The sequence below is a fragment of the Sus scrofa genome, chromosome 2 (genome assembly GCF_054392235.1).
Source record: "Sus scrofa isolate SSC_HxYL_T2T_F1_AM1 chromosome 2, Sscrofa_HxYL_maternal_Yorkshire_Landrace_v2.0, whole genome shotgun sequence".
NCBI lineage: Eukaryota > Metazoa > Chordata > Mammalia > Artiodactyla > Suidae > Sus > Sus scrofa.
In genome coordinates this window covers 97,474,704-97,497,548 of record NC_139384.1, presented here as the reverse complement: position 1 = coordinate 97,497,548, position 22,845 = coordinate 97,474,704, and the positions used below count along the sequence as shown (strand labels likewise).

Genomic DNA, 22,845 nt, shown 5'->3' with positions numbered 1-22,845 from the left:
CTGCTATGTTTACAGATCTTTGTAAGAGAATTTATTTTTATTTCCCAGGGGTAAACTCCCAAGGGGGCAATTACTGGTTTGTGTAGTAATTATAGGTTTAGTCCTGTAAGAGACTGCCAACCTGCCAGAGTGACCGTGACCTTTTACATTCACCACCAGTATATGAGTGATCCATTTCCTAGGCGTCCTCAGTCATTTGGTATTGTCACTATTTTTTTAAATTTATTTACAAGTTTTTTATGGCCACACCTGCGGCATATGGTAGTTCCAGGGCCAGGGATTTAATTCAAGTTTCAGCTGTGGCAACGCTGGATTCTTTAACTGTGCCAATCTGGGGATTGAACTGGTGCCTCTGCAGTGACCTGAGCCACTGCACTAAGATTCTTAACCCATTGCACAATAGTGGGAACTCCTGTTTTCACTATTTTTAGATTTAATTTTAGATGAGAGCCTTTCTGATAAGTATGCCATAACGAAACCACCTGGCTTTGGTTTTAATTTACATTTCTCTATTAACTAATGAAATTATCTTTTCATGTGTTTTATTTGCCATTTGTGTATCTTCTCCTTCAATAATTGCTTATTGTATTAGTCTGTATTAGTTTGCTAGTGCTGTCATAACTAAATACCACATTCTGGGTGGCTTGATCTACAAGACTTTATTTCTCCCCATTCTAGAGGCTGGGACTCCAAAATAAAGGTGCTGGCAGGTGTGGTTTCTCCTGAGACCGCTTTCCTTGTCTTACAGATGACTGCCTTCTCTCTGTCCCCTCACATCATCCTGTCCTGTTTAATCTTAAAAGTCTGACAGGCTTCCATCGTTTTGATCCATCTCTCTTCTTTAGTCCTAAAGTCCTAACTGGCAGTGTCCCTGCTGGTATAATGCCATCTCTGTTCCTGGCTTCAGCTAGATGTCTGAGTCCACAAATGGGACCCACGATCTCATTATCAAGTGTTATTTTCCAGCCACATGGTTGATATTCTCTCCTGAAGATGCTTTCTTGATTTTTTGCAATGGATAGACAGAGCACTTTCCAAATCTTTGAGTTCTGTTTCTCTTTTGCTTAAATTCTGTCAATTTTTCTTTCTTTCCGATTTTATTGAAGGTAACAAGGAGAAAACAGGCTGTACCTCCCACATTTTGCTTAGAAATCTCCTTCAAGTTCATCACATTTAACTTCCACTTTCCACTAAATACTAGAACACGGCTTAGCCAAGTTGCCACTTTATGACAAGGAATGCCTTTTCTCCTGTTTCTAGTAACATGTTTCTCATTTCCTTCTAATATCTTATCAGAGTCTGTATTTACCTATGATTTCTGTATTCCTACCAATTGTCTCTTCAAGGCAATTCACTTGTTAAAAACATGCACTTCAGAAGTGTTCATCGTCTTTTAGTGACCCAGTTCTAAAGCCGCTTCCATAGTTTTTTAAGTATTTGTTACTTAAGTATTTGTGTTACTTAAGTATTTGTGTATTTGCGCCCTACTTCTTGTTACCAAAATTTGTATTAGTTTGCTGGGGCTGTCATAACAAAATCCCACACTGGTTACAGTTCTTCCAGGATGCTAAAAATCCAAGATGAAGTTGTTAGCAAGTTTGACTTCTCCTGAGGTTACTCTCTGGCCTGCAGGTGGCTGCCTATTTGCTGTATTCTCATATGCTTCTCTTTTCATATAAGGATACCGGTACTATTGGGTTAGGGTCCCATCAGTATAATCTCATTTGACCTTAAAGTCCTTATTTTGGCATATGCTCACATTGAGACTTCATTATGTGAATTTTAGGGGAGAAACAGCTCAGTCTAGCAATATCTTTTGTTTGTTTTTAAATTGACTTGATTAGATTTTTTTTTAAACTGTGGAATTTAGGGAGTAATTTTTATATTCTAGACATTAGCCCCTTGTTTCTTATGTAGTTGTGTTTATTTTCTGCCAGTTGTTTATTTTTTTATTTTTCCTCTTAAGAGGGTTTTTCAGTTTATCATTGTTCTCTTTTGTGAACTGTGCTTTTGGTATCAAGTCTAAGAACTCTGTGCCTGGCTTTTTTTTTTTTTTTTTTTTTTTTTTTTTTTTTTTGATGTTTTGCCATGTTGAAGGAAAAATGATTAGAGATTCACAAGTTGTAAGTTTTCTTTTGCTTGAGGTAATTGGTTAATTATAGAAAGAAGGTTCACTTTGAAGAATAAGGGCACATCAGTCTTGAGTAAAAGAAACTATTAGCAGATGATTCTCATGTGTTTCTCTCATTTTTCTTGCTCTTCCGTGTAAAGGGATTGATAGGTTTTGTTCAGGACTTTTTCTCTTTTAATGCTTTTATTTATTTTTTATTCATTTAAAAGATGGTGAATGATTTCATCCATGGCAAATGGAAGTTCCCAGGCCAGGCATTGAATCTGAGCCACAGTTGTGGTGATGCTGGATCCTTTAACCCACTGATCCCGTCCTGGATTGAACCTGAGCCTCCAGAAGGACCCAAAAGTGCTGCAGTTGGATTCCTAGTCACTGCAGCACAGCAGGAATTCCTGTCTGGACTGTCTTTAAGGATGTTTGTATAGCAAGCAGCCTTGGAAAAGAGAAATACTCCTGGACAAGGTTATCCTACCTGGTAGCATCATCATCTGCTTGGTCTTTCAAGCTTGCAGTGGGGGCATCTCTTTTGAGTGCCCTATCTCATTCTTCACCGTCAGTCACTGTATCCTGTCCATTTCAAATTCTAAGTACCCTTCAATGTATCCTACATTTTTATCCTTGTGTTCTGCCTGGATCCAGGACTTCATCCTCTCAAGTGTTGTTTCTGTCATGCTGCCTTCCAGGTTTTCTTCTTTGTCTTTAGTTTTCAGAATTTTGACTTAAATATGTCTTGTTATGAATTTCATTGGATTGGTTGTGTTTAGGATTTACTTTGCTTATTCAATCTATAGTTTTATGTCTTTTGCCAAATTTAGGAATTTTTCAACGATTATTTCTTAGAGTATTCTTTTAGGCCCACCTTCTTTCTCTTCTCTTTGTTAGGATCCAGATGATAGGAAATTTTAGTTGCTTTGTTATAGTTCCACTGGTCCCTGAGGGGTTTTTTTTGTTTTGTTTTGTTTTTTTTCATTTCTCATTTTTCCTCTGTCTGTTTCCGTTTTGTTCAGATTGGATAATTTCTGTTGTTCTTTGTTCTAATTCACTGATGGTTTTCTTGGTCCTCTCAGTTCTACTTTTGATCCCATTCGTTGTTTAGTTTTGGTTCCTTTGTTTTTCAGCTGTAACCTTTCTATTTGTTTTTGTTTGTTTGTTTGTTTGTTTGGGTTTTTTTTTTTTTTGTCTTTTCTAAGGCCACAGTGCCGGCATATGGAGGTTCCCAGGCTAGGGGTCAGATTGGAGCTCTAGCTGCCAGCCTACACCACAGCCACAGCAACGCAGGATCCAAGCCACATCTGCAACCTACCCCACAGCTCATAGCAGTGCCAGATCCTTAACCCACTGAGCAAGGCCAGGGATTGAACCCACAACCTCATGGTTGCTAGTCGGATTTGTTAACCACTGAGCCACAATGGGAACTCCGTATTTGGTCTTTGTTTATATCATCTATTTCTTTGTTTAGATTTTAAAATTTTTTGTTATGACCTCCTCATTTTCATTTGTATTAAGAATGTTCCTAATTGCTCATTGAAGAATTTTTAAGATGGTTACTCTAAAAATCTTTATCAGGCAACTCTAATATCCCTATCTTCTTGGTATTGGCATCTACTGGTTATCTTTTTTCATTCAGTTTGGGATCTTCCTGGCTCTTGGAATTATAAGTGATTTTTTTATTGAAACCTAGGCATTTTGGGTATTGTAAGATTATGGATCTTATTAAAACCTTCAGTCTTGGCTGTGTTTGTTCAATACCATTCCAGCAGAGAAAGGTGGGGTGCATGCTGCCGTCTCATTACTGCTCAGTCCAGGTAGAAATCCAGGTTTCCCACTCAGCCTCCATTGACACCTTGGGGAGATGGTGCTTATTGTCACTATGGCTAAATGTGGGATCTGGCTCCCCACTTTACTCCCCTAATAGTTTTCTGGCTGGGAGGGATGAAAGTGCCTCATTACTGTTCCACATGTGTCTTCCACTAACACCAGAGTGGTGTGTCTTTGTTACCACTGGCTGGTGGTGCTCCATGTGCTGAACAGAGTGTCCACTAAGCATCCTCTTACACTAGTCCCGTGGGGAGGGATAAAGTCACCTCGTTATGGATAAGTGAGCTTGGATGCCCAAGCTCCCCACTTGGTTTCCCCACCAGAGAGGTGCCTCATTATCTTCTGGTGGGAATTAATGTCTCAGACCCATCTTGGCCTTTTTCAGTACCACCCCAGTAGGAAAGTTTGTGTTCTGATTACAGCCTGGACCAGGGTGGGGTTGGAAGTCTAGGTTCTCCGTGTCAGCCTTTGCTGGTGGAGATGAGGGCAGAGCTGTGTTGTTTTTTTGTTTTTTTTTTTTTCTCTAGTGCTGGCTGCACTAGAGCAATTATTTTCTGAAAGTTTTCTGTCCTCCTCGATGTTCCCTTTCTTGGTCCTTTGGCTATAGAGCACAGGGTTTTGGAGGGTTTTATTTTATGTGTTCTTGGTGTTTCTGGGTTACTAGCTTTCTTCTACCAGGTATTTGATAGGAGGTAAAAACAAAAATCCAAGGAACTCAGTGTTGTGTATTCTTTGGGTCTTGAGGTCCCTATCCAGTCTTCTTCTCTCCACCTTTCCTTCTATATATTTGTTTTATATATGATGTCTTGGATTTCTAATTGTACTTAGTGAGAGGAATATGGAAAAGAATGTCTGTTCCATTCTCCCAGAAGAAATTATGTTTCAGGTACTTGATAACAGAAATTACCTCTAAAAGTAGTTACATTGGATCCACGGAGATATCATTGTCTTTGTGTGCTTTTTATTTATTGTTAGGACTCAGTGCCTACAGGTTGATAATATTGACTGAAATAATAAAGAATTCAAATGAAAAGTGCAAAACAGAAACCTAGAATCACCTCTCAGGGATATACATAAATCTCAAACTGAATAACAACAGGGGGACCTACTTAATTACTAGTTTTTACCTGTCAAACTTTATTAATGATTTCTTTTTTGTGTATTGCAGTTCAAACAATTCTGTGTTCTAATTCTTTGGTATAGTTACAGAGTGACTGATAATTCATGGAAACAGTTTTCAGGTTTGGGGTGGTCTCATATCATAGACTTTGTTAGACTTTAATGATGAAGTTTTCCCTTTGAGCAGCTGTGGGTATTTCTATGATAATTTAATATTTTCAGAGGTTTACTATGTAGCAGAAAGTATTATCTGTAGCACCAAAGGACAGTTATTGCATTACAAATTATGAGAAAAGGGGAGGTCTGTTTTCCATATAGGTAACATAATATTTTCAAATTGCCTCAACAGTGGTATTCTACAGTAAAATACTATTATTATTGTAGCTTCTTTTTTTTTAAGTTATCTTTGTGTACTATTTAGACTGTTCTTAGTCTTAAACTAATCTTGGAATTGGATTCTTTCCTGTAGGATGATGGTCTAGAGGACAATGAAAAGGATTTCTATGATTCTGATGAGGAACAGAAGGAAAAGAGTGATAAAAGGAAGAAGGCTTATACTATGGATCCAGACCATAGACTTTTAATTCGGAATACAAAGCCTTTGCTTCAGAGCAGGAATGCAGCGGTATGTTGAAACCATTGTAAGAACTCATTCGTAGATCTTTGAAAACAGTGGCTAAAATTATATAAGTCCAGTAAACAAGTCTTTATTTTTGAGAGTGCTATGGAGCATTTGTTTGTTTGTATAGTAAAAATCAGATTTTGATAGGAACACTTGGTTTGATAGCTGTATGCCTACTGGACTTCATCTACTTTTTTGTGCTTTTGTTCATTGGACTCCTAAATTATGAGCTCAGGCTGTTTCCCAGTTGATTGGAGGACTGTATGTATTTCTCTATTACTGGATTGTGGTTGTGAGTATTTAATCTCATATCAGTTCAGAATATTTGTATTTACCTGAGAAGAGTTTTGAAGAGACCAACACTCAACAAAAGCACCTAACCTAATTCCTCTTATATGGTCATTTTTACCTGGTAGGAGTAATTAAAAATCAATTTTATTTGGGTCCTAAGATTTTCTTGTTTTGTTTTATAGCTTTTTAACTGGTAGGAATAATTAATTTTTAAGTAACCTTTTATATTTTAGAAGACTACATGTGCACAATAGAAAAATACATACTAGCAAAACTAAATAAAATTAAAACATTATATTCCCATCACTCAGAAATCACTATTATAATATCTTAATCCAATTTTTCCCAGATTTTTTCTTTGTATATATATTTCATGGGTGTATGTCTGTACATAAATATTTTTTAAACCAAGATAAAAATCATACTACATATAGTATTTTTAACCTATTTTTTTTCTAGACAGTTCTCTATTTCTGTTTCAGTAAAATTTCATCTCATTTAATACCAATTTATCTTAAATTCTTTTACAAGTGGTTCATCTATACCAGTTATGCAGCATGGCATCTGGTTGTTACATTTTATAAACCTCTCAAGTCTTGCAGAATGTTCCTCTGGGTTTATCTGGTTGGTTCCTTTTCTAAAGTCTCAATGGATTCAGGTTAAAAATTTTCTTAAACTTCTTTAATTAAAAAAAATTTCTTAATAAATTGTTCAATTAGTAAAAACTTTAAAAAGTAGAATTTCCCTTGAACTACTTTGTTTGCTTAATAATTTAGTGCTTAGAGCTTTGTATATGTATCTTAAGAATTAGCAGAAGTTTTTATCTTATACCTAGTGATTTAATCTCTAATCATGATTAAGTACCCATGCAGAGTAGTAACAAATATTTTATTAATGTAAAATATGCCTGTCTTTTAATGTGGCCTATCTTGGCCAGATGGTACTTAAATAGCTATAGCTTGCCACCTAAAACTCTACTTTATAATCAACTCACTGTTAATTTTAAACTTCATCTTATAAACTGGTTTTACAATGCAGATACTTAACTGATCAAAAATGTTCTTGAATAGTGAAACAAATAGAGGTAGTTTGTGTTTTTTCTTCCACTGTGTTTTGGTTCCTTACTTATTTGTGTACCAAGTAGAGGTAGTTTATTTTTTGTTCCATTGCGTTTTGGTACCCTGCTTGTTTAGTGCTACTAAATATACATAAAGGTTGACTTCTGAAGGATTGTGAATAGATTTTATTTGTTTTAGCCTTTGACTCCTAACTTACAAGAGAAACTTGGAGAATTTGTTTCAGGAAACTTTGTAGTGCCGTGTAGATTGAATTGGAGATAAGAAATTCTGAAAACAATGTTGAGAGGCTCTTCTGACGGTCTAGAGAAGCTGATAGTGGTATGAATGGTTAGGAATAGAAAAATGCTTATAAGGATATACTTTATTATGAACATACATAATGTAATTGTTGAGAGTCTATGAGTTTGTATATTTTTAGTGGTTTAGATTTTGAAGTTATGGAAGCTTCCTTAATGGCTTTTACAAATTAGAATATAAATTTCAAATTTGGGGTATTTAAGAGACTTTAAAGTGTTAGACTTTTAAATATTTGGGGAAAAGAAGATCATTTAGCCCTTTTGGGTTTGGAAATGCCCTAATTAACATATTAGAACAGATGACATACTAAGTGGGATATAGAATCTTAACAACATTGACATATATAGAAAGTACAATTTATTAAACTTCAACTTTTTTTATCATATACTAGTGCTTATTAGCCAGCTATATGATTTAATATTTTAGAAAGTGTCTATCACCTACTTATAGAATAAATCAGTCATTAAATGAGTTTTTCTTAATAAAATGCTAAATTCCATAGAGTTTATTCTTTAGTTTAAGTCTATGTGTAGATCACAAGTGAAAAGAATAAGATATCCTCAGACTTCTCAAGTTTCCAAGTAATGTCCGAAAGCTATAAATCAGTCTTGTTAAAAAAAAAAAGCAACAAAATGCCAAACAGCAGTAAATTTAGGATCCTGTAAACTCTATTTTAAAAAAATATTTCTTAATTTTAGAAGAAACTCTTTTTTCACTTGCAGCAACCTTAGGTTCTTAGTACTCTTTAGGCATGTATAAAATTCCTGTCGTATGTTTGTCAGAAGTTATAGTCCAAGCAGAAGTAAAGTAGTGTTAATATACCTTCCTAACCAAAGACAGGAGGATGTAACTTCTGGAGTTCTCTCTCTGCAGTTGTCACACATTGAACCGGATGCTTTCAGTAAGTGGGAAGTCGGGAAGTTTGATGTCTGGATCTAAGTGTAGAGCTGTGTAGGGGAAATATAGTGCTCTTGCATTTTATGACAGAGACATTGTGATTACCCTTTGATGGCTTTAAACTAAGATTCTGCCTTTTGAAAAATAGGATCATTTCAAAAGTTGCTGTTGTAGAGAAATTGTTTTAACTTAAATGTACTTTTTGAAAAGTTTAACCTACTTATGACTGTTGCCCTTAAGCATCTGCCTTCGCTTGGAAAGACATGCTTAATTTTAGATAATGAGAAAAAGAATATATACATACATAGACACACACACACACATCTGTAACTGGGTCACTTTGCTGTACAGCAGAAAGTGACAGAACATTGTAAATCAACTATAATAAAAATATTAATTAATTAATAAATTAATCAAAAAATTCCCCCTCAGTGCAATAGCAGGACTAGGAAGTGTATGGGATTTGGAGTGTGTCACACGTTGTCCTATACTGGCTGTCAGACCTCTAGGAATTCATTTAACATCCATTTTCTTTTCTGAGGATGTATGGGTTTCCTAGAGCTGCCATAAGAAATTTATCAAACACTGGGTAGGTGAAAACAATAGAAATTTATTTGCTCACATTTCAGGAGGCCAGAAATTAAAAAAAAAAAAAAATCGTAGCGTCATTGGGGTTGGTTCTTTCTGGAGGCTCTGAAGGAGAAACTAGCTTCTGGTGGTTGTCAGCTGTCTTTGGCATTCCTTGACTTCTAGGCCGCCCTGCAATCTCTGCTTCCATCTTCATATTGCCTTCTTCTCCGTGTCTCTGTGTGTCCTTTTCTGTCTCTTTTAAGGACACTCACGTTGGATTTAGAGCCCACCCTAATCAAGTATGATCTCATCTTAGTCATTACCGTAATAACATTTGCAAAGGCTTTCTTTCCAAATAAGGTCACATTCCGAGGAAAGACATGACTTCTTAAGGGAACACTGTTCAACCTGCGACAAAGGATAACAGCATACTCACCTTATTTCAGAAGAATTCTGTAAGAGTTAAAGGAAATAATATATAAGAATATACTTTGAAACTGTAATATGAAACAGTGTTCATAATTCTCATTGTTTTCATGCTTTTATCTTTTAGGTGGTAATGGCAGTTGCTCAGCTGTATTGGCATATAGCACCAAAATCTGAAGTGGGCATTATTTCTAAACCACTGGTGCGTTTACTTCGTAGCAATAGGTAGGACATGATTTTATTCCTGTGTTTTCTTCTGTAATACTTCAAAAGTAATATTTGAACAAATAAAATATGTCTTTCAGGCATTTACCACATGGCTCTGACTGTATTTTATCAATGAGATTTCTCAAGGTGATCATTATAAAAGCTTTCATAATATCATCTCAACGTTAATGATAACTATTGAAGATTTTAAAACCTCAAACCCAAAGAAATTGAAAATATTTTTTTGGCTTGTAGCATATGCTGTTACCAGTAGCCTTGTGTTGGTGTTTGATATTTCTGGGTGTGATAAGAATAATGATTGGGATTTCTGTTAAATCTGCAATCACTGAAAAACTATTTTAATGTATTATCAGATTGGCTTAATGTAATTATATATAACTTTATGTAAAGGAATACATATCCTGAATTATGTTGTTTATGACAAAATTGCTGCTTCCTATAAAGTTACAATATTTAATTACTATAGTTCACTCTATTTAAGAAGATAGTTATATTCTTAATAGCTACTTATTTTAAGAAATGTGTACTCTTTTCATTTCCTTTGGGTGTGTGGGTAAATAGACGGATAGATAAATAGAATACTTTTCTCTTTAATTTTACCTCTCTATAATTCAGCAGTTCACATCAACAATTCAGAAAACTTAGTTCCTGTGATATGTGCTTTCAAAGTTAAATCAAATTTTTGCCATTTGTTTTGTTTAATTAAGAATACCATTGTTCATCATGGACTTGGAGAAAAGACTTGTGGCTGCCTGATGGGAGGGGGAGGGATTGGGAGGGATCGGGAGCTTGGGTTTATCAGACACAACTTAGAATAGATTTACAAGGAGATCCTGCTGAGTAGCATTGAGATCTTTGTCTAGATACTCATGTTGCAACAGAACAAAGGGTGGGGAAAGAAATATAATTGTAATGTGTACATGTAAGGATAACTTGGTCCCCTTGCTGTACAGTGGGAAAATAACAAAATAAAAAAATTTTTTAAAAGTTTAAAAAAAAAGAGAAAAAAAAAAAGAATACCATCGTTTCAAGCTATTTAGCACACCCTGGATATTTTGCAATAATTAGTTATTTTAAATTGAAAATTTTTCCTATTGAATCATTTTGCTAATACAGTTGGGGGAAGAGAGATTAATATTTATTTTTGTCCTTAACTCAAACTTAGTGCGACAACTTTAGCTCTAGTTTGCTTTTGCCATTCCTTGGTCAGATATTATTTCCTTTGTGTTTCTCTGTCTCTATACATAGTCATTCTTTCCATTTCATCAGTTCAGTAATTTTCCTTTTCTATAGCTGGTTCAAAGGTTATCAGAAGGATCTGGAATGCATCTGTCACATGAAGCATTATCCCAGATTTAGTTTTACATTCATTTCTTAGATTTTTGGACATAAAATGACATGTTTTTTTTTTTTTTTTTTTTGCTTTTTAAAAACTTGTCTTTCACTCTGGGCAGAATTGCATCACATGGGGAGCCTTTCATTCAGGAGTTTATATTAACACCCTGGTCATGTTTGTTCCATGCCCTAAGAATGCCTTTTTTTGCATGTATTCAGAGCAGCTACAATATTGGGTTTACATGTTAGGAATACAGTATTATTAAATTTGTTTTATTCTTTCTCATGGTGTGTCAAACCTAATTTATTGATAGTTTATAGGGAAAATGTATTTTAAAAAAATACATAAATATCTAAGATTTACTAAAGACTTTTCAATATTCTATTTAAGAGTCAATGTGAGGCTTATTGCTGATTCTTTTTCTTTAATGTACTGTTTACTTAAAGATATTTCATTGGAAAATATACCCAGTGAAAATCTTCCTTTAATTTTTAGGGAGGTTCAGTATATTGTCCTACAGAATATAGCAACTATGTCAATTCAAAGAAAGGTATGTACATTGTGAACACAAAATTCAAGATAGAAGTAAATACATTGGTACCATAATAAATGTATTTATTTACTTATTTTTGTAATCTAGGGTATGTTTGAACCTTATCTGAAGAGTTTCTATGTCAGGTCAACTGATCCAACTATGATTAAGATACTGAAGGTAAGTATGCTCTTATTTTCGAATAGTTTAATGCATGTTTACTTTGACACTATTGCTGTGACTCCTGACATCTACAAAGTGTAGATCTGTTCTTTAAAAAAATAGATACATTGAGGTATTTTTCTTTATACTTTTTAAACTATATTGTTATACTAATTACTGTGCTACATTCTAATAATACAAAGTTAAGGCATACTACCTGCACCTTGAATAACTCAGTTTGTGAAGAAGACAGACATGTAATTAGATAATTTCAGCACTATCTAGTAGATGATTTGAATTTGATGTAGAGATTTGAATTGGGTGTTGTAGAAAAACAAAGGTAAGATTAATTCTATGGGAAATTTAGAAAGGATGTGGAAACGATGATGTTTAAGTGGATCTTAAAAGAATAACATGATTTTGTTAAATTTTTTGTTTATTTTGGGCTACTCCAAGGCATATGGAGTTCCTGGGGCCAGGGATCAGGTCTAAGCCACATGTGTGACCTAGTTGCAGCAGTGCTTGATCCTTAACCCACTCTGCTGGGCTGGGGAACAAACATGCATTCCAGTGCTCTAGAGATGCTGCCAATCCCATTGTGCCACAGCAGAAACTTAGAAATTTCAGGTTTTTGATTTTTTTTTTTTGGCTGCATCCATCCATGTGGAAGTTTCAAGCGAGGATTGGAATCTGAGCCACAGCTGTGACCTACACCACAGCAGCAGCCACTTTGGATCTTTGACCCTCAGCACTGGGCCAGGGATCAAACCTGTACCTCAGCAGTGACCCTGTAATTTTTTTGTTGTTGGTAAGTAAGTTGATTGTGAGGTCATGGAGTTGAGGATAGGAGAAAGGCACATTTTTTGCTAACTCAAGAGATTATGAAAGAGTGTTGCGTTCAGTGAATAACTACAGTATAGAGTGTGATCATGGAGTTCCCGTCGTGGCTCAATGGTTAACAAATCCGAACCCAACTAGGAACCATGGGGTTGCGGTTCGATCCCTGGCCTTGCTCAGTGGGTTAGGGATCCGACGTTGCTGTGAGCTGTGGTGTGGGTTGCAGACGTAGCTTGGATCCCACATTGCTGTGGCTCTGGCGTAGGCCAGCGGCTACAGCTTCGATTAGACCCCTAGCCTGGGAACCTCCATATGCCGTGGGAGTGGCCCTGGAAAGGGCAGAAAGACAAAAAAAAAAAAAAGTGTAATCATGGATATAAAGTTATAATAATTAAAACAATAGAAAAATAAGTGAAATAGAATAGAAATCATGGAGACAGATCCATGTATTACAAATCAGTGAAGAAAGGGAGGACTATTCAGTAAATATGGGGATGATTGATTATTCACATGAAAACTGAGTTTAATTTAAAAACACTGAGACTTCTTGCTGTATAGCACAGGGAACTATATCCAGTCACTTGTGATGGAACATGATGGAGAATAATGTGAGAAACTGAATGTATGTATATATGTACTGGGTCACTTTGCTGTACAGTAGAAATTGACAGAACATTGTAAATCAGCTGTAACAGAAAAAATAAAAATCATAAAAATGAAAAAAATAAAACACTGAGACACAGCCAAATTGAAGGATAAATTTACAGAATAATTGGTTTGTAATCCTCAAACGTGTCAAGGTTGTGAAAGTCAAAGATTGAGAAGCTTTCAGACTGAAGTAGACTAAAGAGACAGCTAAACATAATATATAATAAGGAATTGGATTCTTTTATTATATATTATTGAGATAATTACTGAGACTCCAATATAAGTGATTATAGATGTGATGCATCAGTATTAGTTTCCTGGTTTTCTTGGTTGTATTGTGGTCCATAAGACAATGTCCTTGTTTGTAGGAAATATACACAGATGTATTTGGAAATGATAGAGGTTGACAACTCTAGACTCAAATTATTCAAATAAAGACTGCTGCTTTTTGCCTTTCCTATATGTTTGAGATTGTTTTTTAATACTGTACCAAAAAATGTTATCATCAAAATAAAATGAAAAGTTCGTTCATAATGTAGGGGAAGATATTTCTAGTACATATATCTGAAAAATGACAAGTATCCAGAATATATAAAGAACTCCCAGAGTCTGTGCCTTTTAATTAGAGTTTTTAGACCATTTACTTTTAATGTCATTATTGATATGATTGTGTCTATCTCTACATCTTGTGTTACGTTTTCTGTTTGTCCCATCTGTTCTTTTCATGCTTTCCTACAGATTGATTGAATATTTTTATGAGTAGTAACTGAAATTGTTTAGTGTGCCTGTTTGAGATGGACTTCTACTTGCATATTTCTTGTAACTACAAATCCAGAAGAGAGAATTAAAATGTCTAAATATTGGGGTAGTAGGATGAAGAAAAACAAAATCAGGAGTTCCTGTGGTGGCGCAGTGGTTAACGAATCCGACTAGGAACCATGAGGTTGAGGGTTCGATCCCTGCCATTGCTCAGTGGGTTAACGATCCGGCGTTGCCGTGAGCTGTGGTGTAGGTTGCAGACGCGGCTCGGATCCCGCGTTGCTGTGGCTCTGGCGTAGGCCGGTGGCTACAGCTCCAATTCGACCCCTAGCCTGGGAACCTCCATATGCCGCGGGAGCGGCCCAAGAAATAGCAAAAAGACCAAAAAAAAAAACAAAAAACAAAATCAAGAGAATTAATTGGTATCTGGAATACAGAGGTATTATATGGAGGGCAAGTTGTTTTCTGGCTTTATTTATAGAAGAAAAATCAAACTACCTTTAGTTGTTCAGATTAATTACATATAAATTTTAAATTGGGACAAACAGTTGAAGATGTAGAATTCTCCTTCGTGTAATTATTTTTTTAAGCACTCTATAGTCATTCCGTGTTTGTAGGTGTAGAGAGACAAAGTTCACCTAAAGGGTAGAATGCCTCATAACATTTGTAATAGCGTGATTTAAAAAATATATAGAATTACCATTCCATTAAATGCCTGGCATTTAGTAAATTCATTCTTTCTATTTGTGTTTTTAAATGTTTACCTTCTCTTTTTTTCTACCATAGCTTGAAATTTTGACAAATTTGGCAAATGAAGCCAACATATCAACTCTTCTTCGAGAATTTCAGGTTTGTGTGCAATGCTTGTTATACACTAACTTCTAAAGCATCTGTTCAGTTTTAAGTTAGATATACATCTTTCAGAGTTCCCGTCGTGGTTCAGCAATTAATGAATCTGACTAGCATCCATGAGGCTATCCCTGGCCTCGCTCAGTGGGTTAAGGATATGGCGTTGCCGTGAGCTGTGGTGTAGGTCACGATGCGGTTCAGATCCCCTGTTGCTGTGGCTGTGGTGTAGGCCAGCAGCTACAGCTCTGATTTGACCCCTAGCCTGGGAGCCTCCATATGCCGTGGGTGTGGCCCTAAAAAACAAAACAACAAAAAAAAATAAAGTTAGGTATGTATCTTTCTCTTTTTAGAAATGTGTAATTAAATAAATAAAACAGTGATTCAGGATAAGATTGACAACCAATAAATGTTTTTAAGAATAAACATTAACTACAAATTTAAAATTTAAGGGAAATGGGGAGTTCCCGTCGTGGTGCAGTGGTTAACGAATCCGACTAGGAACCATGCGGTTGCGGGTTCAGTCCCTGCCCTTGCTCAGTGGGTTAACGATCCGGCATTGCCGTGAGCTGTGGTGTAGGTTGCAGACGCGGCTCGGATCCCGTGTTGCTGTGGCTCTGGCGTAGACCAGCAGCTACAGCTCTGATTAGACCCCTAGCTTGGGAACCTCCATATGCCTCAGAAGCGGCCCAAAGAAATAGCAAAAAGACAAAAAAAAAAAAAAAAAAAAAAAAAAATTTAAGGGAAATGGGATAGTAGTCCCATTCATATTTTCATATCACAGAATTTGAGACACTGGTTATAACTCTCAGTTTGAAAATAAGTTCCTCTAAGGATTCTTTTTTTTTTGTTCTGTCAACAGTAGTCCATGCCAAACTCTGCAGTCATGAAAATGGCTTCATTTCTTACCTGATTGTCCATATTTGATTGACCTACTGCTGTTTTAGACGTTGTCCTCTTAGCTTCATGAATAGCTCAAACAGATGTGTTTAAAATTACCCCCACCATGTTTTTTTAGATTGTTATTAATGTTTTGTTTTGCTGTTTTGGGGAGTTCCCATTGTGGCTCAACAGGTTAAAAATTGACTATTGTATCCATGAAATATGGATTCAATCCCTGGCCTCGCTCAGTGGGTTAAGGATCAGGCATTGCTGCAAGCTGCAGTGTAGGTTGCAGACCCTCAGATTTGACTTTGCCATGGCTGTGATATAGGCTGACAGCTACGGCTCTGATTCACCCTCTAGGCTGTGAACTTCCATATGACGTGGGTGCAGCCCTAAAACGGAAAAAAAAAAAAAAAAAAAAAAAAAAGAAGATTGTTATGCTTCCCAGCCTCACATCCCTCAAAAATATTATTAAAAATTTATTTCATGGTTCATATGCCCTTTATGATGAAAAAGTTAGAAGATCTGAAGACTAGTGCTTGGAGCACAGTAATAGAAAACATCAGTACTATGAGTTTTACATCTTGTCAACAGTTTTCTTAACAAAAGTATATTCCATGCTGTACACTAATCACAGAGTTTTTATCAATGCCTAGCTTTTATAAAGTTATTTTGTTGCCATTATCATTCTCTATGCCTATATTAAATTTATTTTTAGCTATATAGACACTGTGTTTCTTTTTAAACATGTGATCTTATACTTTTAATAGGAGTAGTAGAATGTTAATAACATCTTCATGCTTTATAATTTTTTAACTAGATGACTGTACTTGCATGCTATTTATTTTTCTAGAAAAATTCCTTGGGAAGTTAGGGTATCTTGAGTTCCTGCTCATCTTATATTTATATGCCAGAAAATATAGTATCTCAAATCTTAGCCAGTAAACTATATAGAACAGTGTTTACATTTGACTTGTAATTCATTTTTATAGGTTTGCTTATCTATTTATTTCTAAGTATTTTAGTTTTTTTTCTTCATGTTTGCAGTTTCCTCTTTTCCTCTTTTCCTTTTTTCCTGCTGTGATGCTTAATCTGTGTGATTTGTTTGCATGTCCTTTTGCTGTCTACTTTTTGCACATGTCAAGTTTATTGGAGTTTTAGGGAGTCTCAGGTAATTTTACGGCATTGTTTAGTTGTATGGAGGGTCACACATTAGACCTGTTTCAAAATCTTGGTCATCCAGTCATTTCATTTAATATCAGGATGTTTAATAAGGTCCATTATTCAGTCAGACTTTGTAATATATCTTTTTTACATCCATCCATTTTTATCAATGTATATTTGTACCATATTCATCTGTTTATGGGTTATATTCATAGATGTGTATAGTTTACAACTTTGAGTGAAATTGAGAATGTTTCAAATACTTTTTTTTAATTGAAGAAATTAGGTAATCAGCTGGGAAATGGTTTTAAATACAGTTGATCTTTCCTACATGGGACTAAGAGTTTAATTTGTTTAAATTTATTTCTTCAACTTTTTTTTTTTTTTTTTTTTGCTTTTTAGGACCTCACCTGAGGCATATGGAGGTTCCCAGGCTAGGGGTCAAATCAGAGCTGCCTCTGCCAGCCTACGCCACAGCCACAGCAAGGGCAGATCCTTAACTTACTGAGTGAGGCCAGGGATTGAACCAGGTATCAAATGCACAACCTCATGTTTCCTATTTGGATTCGTTTCCGCTGAGCCATGATGGGATCTCCTATTTCTTCAACATTAAATCATTCTCTTGGTACCATTTTCACTAAATTTGTGTCTTTTTAGATATTCTTGGATGATCTCCATTTGCCACTTAGGAATCATTTAAATGCATATACTTCTTTGCATGTTACACGAAAATGGTATTAATGCTACATTATGGGAGTTCTCGTCATGGCGCAGCGGAAACGAATCCGACTAGAAACTTGAAGTTGTGGGTTCGATCCCTGGCCTCTCTCAGTGGGTTAAGAATCTGGCATTTCTGTGAACTGTGGTGTAGGTCACAGGCACAGCTCGGATCTGGCCTTGCTGTGGCTGCGGTGTAGGCTGGCAGCTGTAGCTCCGGTTATATACCTAGCCTGGGAACTTCTGTATGCCTCAGGTGTGGCCCTAAAAAGCAAAAGAAAAAATGTACATTATGTACTTATCATTTGATGTTGGGAATTTTTTTTTAATTTATTTGAAAAATGAGATTTTAAATTCCATTTTTATATAATGTTATAAATATGCATATTAATAGTACATTTGTTTCTATATACAATAAAAGCTTAGTTTTTAAATTAGGGAAGTTATAACCAAAGTGAAATTCTTTAGGTGTGTAATAAGTAAATGATTCATGTCTTTTTAAGTTTGCATAAATGTATGGTTTATGGTGTATTTTTATAACATTCTTTTAAAGAAGATTGTTTTCAAAAGTGCGGTGTTTTATCTTGTAAATTGAGTATTTATAAAGTCTATTAAAATGCTACTCATTGTAGCTAATATAGTTTTGTTGCCATTCAGAAATCATTTTGAAAGTAAATTGTTTATCAGTAGCATATTGATCCTTTTCCTCCTCTTCTCTCAATTTTTAAGTTTAGTATCTCTGAAAAAGCAACCCTTTTTTCATAGATTCACAGATGCTTCTGATTAAATGAACTGAAATCTCTAAAGAGAGAACTCTCATCATCTCTTTCAACCTTGCACTTAAACTAATTGCTGTCTTTGGGTGACTGCTCCTCACTATCTCTTTTGGAGTCATAAGCTACTGGTGGCCAAAGGTGAATGAACCTAGCTTGAAAATGTGCCCCTTCTGTAGCCACATTCTTGAAGTGAAAAAATAGATAAAGTTAAGAGTTGGACCTACTTTTGTGCCTATAGATGAGAAGATTACGTATTCTAGAATTTCTGTAGATTGACAAAGGTTAATATTATAGGGATTTTATTGTTCACATGCTAGTACTGGTGTATAAACTAATTAAGATAATATTTTTTAGACCTACGTGAAAAGCCAGGATAAACAATTTGCAGCAGCCACTATTCAAACTATAGGCAGATGTGCAACCAATATCTCAGAAGTCACTGACACATGCCTCAATGGCCTGGTGTGTCTGCTGTCCAACAGGGATGGTAAGTTGACAGATTTATTTTCAAATAATTTATCATTTGAATATTCTTAGTATGATCTGCAAATGTAACTTCTTTTTATATTGCATTTTAGTTTTTCCTGTATAATATTTTATCTTTGAAATACACACACACACACACAGTTTTTTGTTGTTATTTTAGTAAATTACTTAACTTACAAACAATTTTTTGGCCTAAACAGAACTAAGAAAGCGTTGTTTGTTTTTTCATCATTTAATCACTTTCATTGTGCCCTTTCCACAAAGATTCCATTTTACTGCTTTTTAATGGCCTAAGTCATGTATAATGTTGGTTCACCTGCAGAGGGTGCTAAAAGCAGGCAAATGACTTGATAACATGAAAAGTTATAAAAGCTTGATCAAAAAGTATGCTAAATGTGTACCATCGAAGTTTTTTTTTTCCCAGAAATTCAGCTATTAATTTTATATGCAAGATGAATTAGATTTAAAAGTCATCAGTTTGGAACAGCTTAATGTTTTTAAGCCAAACATTGTCTAAACATTTAGTGTAACTGGATAGATAATATCCAGTAGGGATATGTAGTCTAGATTTCATACTTTCTGTGATAAGACGTCAGTTATTTCTATGAAGTAGATTTAGAATAAATGAGACCTTTCGGAGAAAGAAAGAAAAAGGATTCAACTTTAACCTTTAAAATTATTTATAAAAATGAGATTAAAATGAGATTCTTTTCAGGAAAAGCATAACTTTCTTTGTAAAACCATTGAAATTTTTGTGGACTTCTAAATGTAATTCTCTCATATCTAGACAGTCATATGTGTCAGAGAAGCCATAAGGTGAAATAACAAAATTGATTTTTTAAAATATTTTATTTGGAAAGTAATTTTTTACTGCAATGACTCTGTTACCCATAATTGTCTTTCCCACATGTTAATCTCTTTAGAAAGCTCTAACATTGTTGTAAGTACTTTTGATGAAAAAAAAAAAATGGAAACAAAATTTATCTCCAAATAAGAGTTACGTTTATTGTAAGCATGAAATTATAAACTTTAAACTAAAATGTTATGATGCATGTAACATTTTTCTATATGCAGTATTGTTACTCCCAAAAGTGGCAACAAAAATTATTGAACTTTCTTTTTAAATTTGACTTTAGAAGGTAACTACAGAAGATAGGGTGGTAAATATGATCTATTTTATCTGTTTCTACTTTTAACAGTAAATCCTTTTTATTTTTGTTTCTATGTCATACTTTAAAACGTGAGTTTAAAAATGTTTTCATTTTTCTCTATCTTTAATAATGACTTTCTGTTTGATCAAACAAGGCACAGTTCCATTTGTTTGCATACAAAAAGCACCACAAATCAGTTAGAACATTGCTTAGTTCTTCCAAATACAAGATGTATTCAGTGTTTCTCAATTTTTTATTTTATGACCCCTTTTACTCATGGGAAATTTTTAGGCTGGATTTTAAAGCAGTTATTTCTACTTTGGCTTTGTAACACATTAATTTCTCAAAAATATTTTTTATTGACTTTGATTTAAAAGATGAATTCACAACCCTTTTAAGGGAAGTAGTATTTTAAGGGAAGAATAGATCATTTTATAATTAGACAATGAGAGACTACTATAATTTATAATTTATAGTCACTCTTTAACTAATTTAAACCCTGATAATTTAATGTTTAAGCTTTTGATTTTGGTAAATCAGAACTCACTTTATAACCATAGATTTTTTTTTTTTTTTTTTTTGCTTTGAATGTTAAGAAACCTAAACCGTGTTTTGCAGGTTCTGGTTGCACAGTCCTCATTGGCTTGATTCTTTAACTCTTTATCATAGGTCCCACACTTTTGTAATTTGGATATCTGGCTCAGTAACATTAAAGAAAGTAATAATATTTTTAACCTATAATCATCAATCATTACAACAGAGCCCCTTTCTCTTCTTATATTAAGATCTGTTTTTAGGAATAAATACTGCGAATGAGGCCTCAGTTTCTTTAAAAGCTGTAAGCTCTAAGGATTTGTGACTCTTTGATTTTATATTAGTATGAATACCTCATCATCTCCTCAGATAATATATCTTATCCCAGGGACAGCATTAGCTGCATTATTATATATATATTCTTCTTGGACCTATAGGGTTTTTTTGTTTTATCGTTGTTGACTTTTTCCTTGTTGGCATGGGCAGGACTTCTAGGCAGACTTAAAGCTTGCCCTGGATAGTTCAATATCACTATGTAGGATTCATTGACATTTCCTAAGGAAACTTCTTTAGAAGAAATCTTCATTTCCGTTGACTTAGGATAATTTAATTCTGTAGTTAATTTTCTTTAGGTAGCATATTAGCAAAATTTACTTGTCTTATCATTTCCTATAAACTAAAAGGATTGGGGCAGAGAACTATTTTTTGTTTTATTTTGTTTTAGTTTTATATAATCTAATAAGCCTTTGTTGAAAACTTGAATCAGTGAAGGTATTTAGTAAATGTAGAATAGATTAATAAAATAGTGTCTGCCTTTAAGGAGCTCACAATCTGATGGAGGGAGACAATAAAATAAAACAGCATATTATAGTCTTCCTGTATATTGACCACTCTTTCAGTTGCCAGCTATCTGCTCTCATGCAGAACTAGACTACCTGTGTTTGAATGTTAATGTTGTCTTCAGTAAATTACTTAATCTCCCTATGGTTCAGATTCCTCATTTGAAAAATGAAGATAATAGTAGGCTGCATTAATCTTAAGAAACCTAAGTAAACCAGTCACAGAAAGAAATTCTGAGTGTTTCCACTTGTATGAAGTGTTAGAATTGTCAAATTTGTAGAATCCAAGAGTAGAAAGAGCTCCTTGCCAGGGCCTAGGAGAAAAGGAAAATGAGGTACTACTAATTTGGGGCATTGAGGTTCAGTTAAGCAAGGTGATAAAGCTCTAGAGATCTACTGTATAACATTATACAGTAATGTCTTGTACACTTAAGATTTTGTTAAGAGGGGTAGATCTCATGTTCAGTGTTCTTACCAAAATAAAATAACTGTTCTTCTTAGAGTGAGGCTCATTAGGTTCTCTTGAGGACAGGAGAAAGCTAGGAAAGGCCCAGAACATAAGATCATTTTGTGCTTGTGGTAGAGCACCACAGTAGTGCCAAGGTCTTTGAAAACCAGGAGGTGGCATAAAGGAAGAGAAAGGCAGAATGACCTGAGGGGAATGAGAAGGCACATGGTTAGGCAGAATAACACCCTCACCTCCCCTCTGCCACCAAGGATGTCCAGGTCCTAATGCCTGGAACCTGTGTATATGGTATTTAATGCAGCAAAAGGGGCTTTACAGATAAGATTAAAATTCTTGAAATGGAGAAATTATTCATCAGTAATCTTGGACCCGGTGTAACCAGGAAAGCAAGACGTGAGAAGCAGAGGTTAGAGCGATGCCATTGCTGGAAGGGGGCCTTGAGCCAAGGAATGTGGGCAGCCTCTAAAATTAGGAAAAGGCAAAGAATGGATTTCCCCTTAAAACCTCCATGGTGAACCTAGTCTTATTGACACCTTGAATTTTGCTCCAAACTTCTGGCTCCAGAACTGTAAAATGATAAATTTGTGTTGCTTTAGGCCATTAAGTTCGTGGTAATCTATAACAACAACAAGCGAAAACTAAGATAACACCAAAGGATATTAATGCCGCATTTATTTCAGCTAGAGCCAACCCTGCCTCTGTGTGTAGATAATTAAAATTATACATCCTTTTTCAAAACTGAGGCTAGTTTTGTAATAATATATTTTTAAAAGATACATTTTTATACTACGGATTCTTTAAAATCACACTTGTCGTATTTTACTTTGTACATTAATTGATTGCTTATATATCACTTAATGTTTCCTAGCAGAGTGGTAAGTTGGAGGAAGGCAGAGTCTTATTCTGATTTAATCCTTGTTTTCCTCGTAATTCCAAGAGGTGGTCTTTATAAAAGTAATGCCTGCTTGTCATAACATAAAATATTAGCGTTAAAATGGTAAATTCTGGTTCTGAGTTTAAACTCTCCAGTGCATCTTTCTTTCTTCATCTTTAAAATGATGATAATAAGGTATCTTATTGTTGTGAGAATAAAAAGAAATGTATCACTTTGTAAACTAAAATATTACAAAATATTAATGTATCATTCCCATGGAGAAAGAGGTGTGTGTGTAGATATATATATATATATATATATATATATATATATATGATATATATATAGTTTGAAA

The 22,845-nt window shown here is 34.8% G+C and overlaps 1 protein-coding gene across 5 annotated transcripts in view; it reads left to right on the top strand.

The window, feature by feature from the left end:
• The window catches only part of AP3B1 (adaptor related protein complex 3 subunit beta 1), a 267,807-nt gene that overhangs the window by 111,059 nt on the left and 133,903 nt on the right, over window positions 1-22,845 (top strand). For all 5 annotated transcript variants that reach the window (XR_014834747.1, XR_014834745.1, XR_014834746.1 and 2 more), the window contains 6 exon segments: window positions 5,538-5,693; window positions 9,378-9,475; window positions 11,310-11,364; window positions 11,455-11,526; window positions 14,539-14,601; window positions 18,495-18,627. Coding sequence is in view for 2 of the 5 variants with exons in the window: in XM_021076471.2 (XP_020932130.2) it covers window positions 5,538-5,693; window positions 9,378-9,475; window positions 11,310-11,364; window positions 11,455-11,526; window positions 14,539-14,601; window positions 18,495-18,627 (577 nt within the window). In the remaining 3 variants the exon portion in view is untranslated.